General features: G+C 42.4%; 1 protein-coding gene across 1 annotated transcript; it reads right to left on the bottom strand.

The window, feature by feature from the left end:
- Nucleotides 1-563: 563 nt before the first annotated feature.
- LOC128712563 (cytochrome b5 domain-containing protein 1) lies at nucleotides 564-1,434 on the bottom strand. Its single transcript, XM_053807456.1, has 3 exons — nucleotides 1,279-1,434; nucleotides 854-1,201; nucleotides 564-785 (listed from the first exon to the last, which is right to left on the bottom strand). Exons 1-3 carry the CDS (start codon nucleotides 1,432-1,434, stop codon nucleotides 564-566), a joined length of 726 nt encoding a protein of 241 aa, XP_053663431.1.
- Between the last annotated feature and the right edge of the window lie 4,623 nt (nucleotides 1,435-6,057).

A 6,057-nucleotide genomic window follows, 5' to 3' on the forward strand; every position in this document is an offset into this window, starting at 1 on the left:
ACAAATTACTTGCATTTAGAATTACGTCCAGAAAGCGATATTTGGAATGATGATAATTACAGAGACACATATTTGTGGTGATCCAAGCGCTTGGACATAAATTAAGGTGAGACGCATTAGATAAAACCAGTCAACAAAGCCACAGACCCCTGCAGATCGTGCAGCTACTGCCGTTGTTTGGAAGAAAGACACCTTCAGACACATATTATGGCGGGAAATGATGGGAAAGAGGAAAGTTAGACATTCCAACCGTTACCCGAAACGCACAGTTGATGATGAGAACAGAAAAGCTAAACAGTAACACAAAGCACAAGGTGCAAGACAAATACCGAGCTCGCGAGATGGATAGGCAAAACAACAACACCTTTCCCGGTTTGAACTACTTACTCCGGATGAAGGTTGTCTGAGGTTCAACGTTACTACCATGCGCTGGATGGAACGGTGAAAAGCGGGTCTCCGGAAAAATTTCAAGAATTTCTATTATATTGTAATTTTACTTCAGTTTTTCGCATACCCCAACAGATCTCACCCGCAGAATGTGTCTTTGTGGACGACTTTGTTTTTCACTGCGTAGTGGCGAGTGTTATTACCTTGATTCCGCCTGCGGACCGCTCGATCACTGGGTTATATTTTCCGGATGAATAGTCCGTATCGCTTGTTGTGTCCGTTGTACCCGGCGGTAGAATGTAAAAAATCCAAATCACCGGTATTGGACTGCGCAGATTGACCTGATATCCGTTTTCCGTAAGTGTTTCGTGCATTCGTAGCATGCCAGCCTTCGAACCCTGAGAGTATAAAAGTCAATAGTACAATATCGGACATAACCCACAACAGTACTGCGGAAGACACCTACCTCCGACAGATCCATACGCCATTCGTACTGCTTTGCGTTGTCGTTGTAGCGCAAGTACTTTTCCCGCACGTCACCGATCGTATCTTCGTAACAAATGATCATTTCCGTCTCGTGGAATGTCAATGTGTTGATAATTTTCACCGGGCATGGGTGGAATGTTATGCGTCCAATGACCAGAGCCGGATCACGGTACCAGCAGCGCTGGGTGGCAGGATTACGCTCCAAACAGGGCACAAAGACCGGAACCCGTTCTCCGTTGCGGTTGGTACGCTCAATAGGGGTAAGCTCGTTGTTATGGAAGAACAAGCTTAAATCTTGGCCCGCAAATGCCAATAACCACTGCAGCGTCTGGAAAGAAGGGTAGGAATGGAATATAAAGCACGGATTGAAGTTAGAAACTTTCAGCCATTTTCGAAATATTAAACCTTCTTTAGCGTGGTTTTGTGTCCGGCTGCCGTAAACAACGGTGTAGTGTCGATAACAACTCCATGGACGATAACCCACGCACTTGTTTCATCGTTGTGGATTACGACTTCATCGCGCAGAAAATATTTACATGGTGGTGGCAATTTTGAATCCATTCTTGTGTGGTAGCTTTACACTGAATCTAACGACACGTAACTTTGATTCGTCTCCCTCTCGTCGGTTGCTTCGATCGGGATCCATCCATACAAATCATCGGTTCATTAGTTTACATGCGATTTGTTTACGTACCACAATGGCACATATACACGGGAAAAATCAATCATTTATTATTTAAGTTATCTTTTCCTGCATTTCTGTATCTCCTGTAGCCAATGGAAAGGAACCGTAGAAGGGTGTCAAAATTAACACTAGACCTCCGCATCGCTGTGCTTTGGTCTACTATGGGTCGTGGGGGCCTCACGGGCCCAAAAACGGAATGTGTACGCATAGTCGTGGACCAAATATCCGGTGACCAGCGAAGTAATCAATCAGCTTAGAAATTGAATTTAATACTCGCTCATCCACAGCACACATTCCCCACTGGTTGATGTCTTTTCGTGTGTTCTTGGGTCGACCATCAGGGCAACAAATTTACACGTGCCATGCACGTTGGTGGGCTGGTGCGTTAGTTGCTTGGCCCGGGTTAAATTTGACGTTATGCGGGTTGCGACAGGGTACAGAACGGAAGAGATAGAATGAAACACTGAAGAACACAGCGAAATAGGAAGTAAGGGTTAAAGTTTCATCAGTATGCCACCATCATCGTAAGAAGGGCACCTCATGCTTCCGTTTGAGCGTACGCCAATGTTCTGTTCTGTTGACGTTAACTTAGCTTAGGCTATCCCTACCACGCGTGGTATTTTGTTCCATATTCTCTAGCATTATTCGGGCAGATGAATGGACTACAAATAATGCTGCTGATATGTAAATTCAATTTCAAATGAATACTGACACGATCAATCTGTCACGACTGTTTGATTGATAGTCTGATTGTTTGATGATCGTAAAAGTGTGCCCAGTTTTCACTTAATGATCGATTCAAATGATTACTTTTTCTCCAATGATGGTGAAGTGTGAAGAATTGTTTATTAGTGGAAGTATTCAGCTAATAAAAGGCAAAAAACCCAACAAATTTATTGGACATATTTTGCCTTGATCAAATCTCCTGGATAAATTTTTCCAAGCTTGGGATGTCTTCTGTATGTATAACTCTAGGCTCCTGCATGATTCAACTTATGCAGATGACATATATCAATCGATCACTTATCACGCCAATACTGTGAAATATATTCAAATGATTAAAATTAGACTACCATATTTTCGTTTTCGCTTTGCAACGAAAAAAGACTGGAGCAACTTGCTCTGGCGATTATAAGCAACTATCATGGAGCGAAGGTTTCGTGATGAGCTCAAAAAGAACTGAGACCGTACAGTATGTTGAAGGATAAATTGAACATTTTCTTGATCTCCAAACATTTATAAAGAAAGATAACTGTTGACAATAATTAGGCAACTGTTTTTTAAATCATTTTATCATTTTTCATGATCAGAAGCGCCTGCATTAAATCCTGCATAGAAACACTGTCCATATACACCCAAGTTTCAGTTTTAATATCGTTATTACAATCATCATTAAATAGATATTTAAAAAAATCTTTTTAAAAAATCAAATAAAGACTACTTCTTACTCACAAATGACACACGCTTTAATTTCTTGATTTCTGACTGTTTGAAGTCATTATTAACATGTTATAATTGTAAACGTTACGAATACGCAATAAAATTACTTTCGGTGTAATTCTGATTAACTCCTTATATCATCAGTAAATACCAACCATTCCGTTCTTACCGTTATTCGTTTCGTAGCATCTACCCATTAACATACATCGGAATCGTGCTCGGGTAACAATTGCACGCGTCCAAGATGGAAGATAGTTCTACGTACATCATACATATCAATCTCCAAGAAAGAAACTCCAACAATGCGAATGAAACGATGTTTGCATAGTAAAACAAGAATTTCTGCTTGTACCAACAAACGTGTATGCGCATTTCCTTTTCCGCCTTGTTCATTAGCATCTAGTTTTGGCTAATCTACAGCTACCACACCACATGTTGCGCAGGTTGTTAAGCGTTCGGTTGGTATGTTGTTATAAAAATTGTATCCAGTGAAATTATATTCCATTTAATGTACAACTCTTCGACCGGATATGGTCCATACTACCTCGTGGAAGCGCTTTGAAGTTAAATCTCCGCTTACCATTTACTTCCCGGAATGCAAAACATTACAAATATTAAAATTGAAATGAGCTGTTTTTCGGTAAAAGAATATAAAATGTCCGAAAATTCCGTGGGAACGAGAAGAAGCGGATACGTAACTTCACTGTGGCGATGGGTATTTCCGTACCGGCCCGGGTTGGGATTTCATATCACGTGCTGATGGAATTTATGTGTGTGGTCCATATAGGAAGTTCGTTGTTTACTTTTAATGCTTTTCGCACGAAGTCTATTGTTTCGCTTGTTTCGGTAGATAGTTGGGGTGATTCGTTTACGTTCCATTGCGACCAACCAGAATTAGCGTCTCAAACCGATCAAGCTAACCCGAAAGTCCGTCCCCCGCCCCAAATAGACGAGCCTAGGAGTCGGTAAGAACGGGTCATTAAAAATTGGGTTCACATGGACGGCAATAAGACGGTGGCCCCGATAGAGAAGGGGCTTAATCGGGGATCAAATGATTGGAGAAATAGAATATCGTGGGCTAAAGTATGTCGCACTGTACGTACTGTTTACGATAGTCGATGGGTTTTAGTGGAGGGTCCAGCAACTGGTTTTAATATACCCCGGTTGACACAAAGAACAGAACGCGCATCGAAGCAGCATGCGAAAAGCGGTTCTGCTGCAATCCAGCATTGAAGGAAAGAAAGGGCAATGCATGCAGTACGCTTGCGAGCAGGTACCCTAACCGGCTAGTAATTAGCGAAGAAAGAGTATAAATGCAGTATAATAACGCTTGACATGGGAATTATTATTACCGTGGAGGTGAGAGAGGATGATGCCGCGGCGTACGATGGTCCCTGGAACGATGGATGGATGGATGGTTGGATGGATGGACATTGTCTCAGAACGAGTCTAGGGAATCGGGCCAGAGCAAGTACCCATCGGCGACAAATGCATACGCATAACCACAATGTGATGTTTACAGTGAACTTCCAATCAAGAGCGTACATTGGGGCAGTAATATGCCGTTTCAACTTCAGAATCCATTTTTACCTTTAAAACATCGTTGCAAAGTTACTTTTACCTATACAGTCCCAACGTACACCAAACTTCAACTCGCATGTTTTAACTTTTATCGCAATCAGCTCCATTTTGATCACACCTGTAGATCTACGGTGCAGCTCGTGTTTGTGGCGACAACTGCTTGCGATCTGCAGAGCTCGCGGTGCGAAAGCAACGCACAGCCACGACTCGTTTGTCGGTTGCAGATTGGCGGCTGCAACTTGTTGCAACGGTAATCGCACACCGAGACAGACGCAAACCAGCGCTGCAGCTGGCGTGGTAGCCGTGGCAGGAACATGAACCCGTGAACTCGCTCTCTCGGTTGCATCAAAACAACCGTACTGCCTGCATCGGGTTGCGTTGGGCACACCGCCTGCTGCAATGCCACAATCATCAGTTGTTTACTATTCTTCACGATCGCCTGTTGTGGTGCAGTCTCACTCCGGTCGGTGCTGCTGCTGATGGTGAAATTTCGGTCATACGTTGGGGATATTGGGTTCAATATTTGCCAACCAAAGTGGATTGTTTTAGCGCTGGACTTGGAATTTATGTGTGTGCCTGTGTGTGTGTGTGTGTGTTCCTTGGTGCACTGGTGAGCTGTGGGTGTGTTGTAAGGTGTGTTTCAACTAGTGTGGTTCGCTGTGGTAAAGGTTTAAAATGTCAGCTATTGAAAACATGTCAAGCACGGCGCGGATTCGCTCGGAACTGATGCAGATTATAAGGTAAATGTATGCAAAGTACGGCGAACGTAAACAGTAGCAACTTTTTGCTATTGCATTAGAAGACTGGCGCACTTTTCAAGCGAATAAATCTTTAAGGACGATATCCATATTCATAATTAGAATCGCCATTGACCCAGGAACACCCACAATGATGCATTAATATTTGATTGTGCTTTATGACACGGTTTGGACTGGTAGTTATAGAAACACGATTTTAATTCAGCATGTCACGATGTTCATTCATTAGGACGAGCTTGATATGCAAGCAGGCAATGAAGGAAATTTGCATATTTTCTCTGTTTGCCCAAGAAAAAAAGCTTTGCTGTGAGAAAACGACGCCATGACCTTAATTTGACTAGTTGACAATTATGGCAACATCACTAGTGGCAGCCCGTAGGAGTAAAGGAATGTATACTAGTTAACGGGTTCAATTTAATCATCACCGCTTAATTTGGAATGGTATTTGAGTGGTGGCTAAAACAGGTTAAAAAAGCTACTAAATTAGCGCGGTATCCATAAAATCGATCTGGTTCGAACGAAGATTCTTTGCCGATTTCACCGAATAGTAGAACCATTTGTAGGTATCTCAAATTTTGGTGTGTTGATAAATGTTTCGATAATTCCGTACCTTACATCTTACATATTTGGATGCGCGTGTGGGCGACATTTAAGGCGGTAAGCCTTTGGCAACAACAGAAAAAAAGGAACCAATATTCCATATTATTCACATCACGCATC

This window comes from Anopheles marshallii, chromosome 3 (assembly GCF_943734725.1).
Source record: "Anopheles marshallii chromosome 3, idAnoMarsDA_429_01, whole genome shotgun sequence".
Lineage (NCBI taxonomy): Eukaryota > Metazoa > Arthropoda > Insecta > Diptera > Culicidae > Anopheles > Anopheles marshallii.

Coding starts and splice junctions, on each gene's coding strand:
- LOC128712563 (XM_053807456.1), bottom strand. CDS start 1,434: ATGGATTCAAAATTGCCACCACCATGTAAATATTTTCTGCGCGATGAA. Junction 1,202..1,278: donor ACAAAACCACGCTAAAGAAG/GTTTAATATTTC, acceptor CCTTCTTTCCAG/ACGCTGCAGTGGTTATTGGC. Junction 786..853: donor GGCGTATGGATCTGTCGGAG/GTAGGTGTCTTC, acceptor TTATACTCTCAG/GGTTCGAAGGCTGGCATGCT.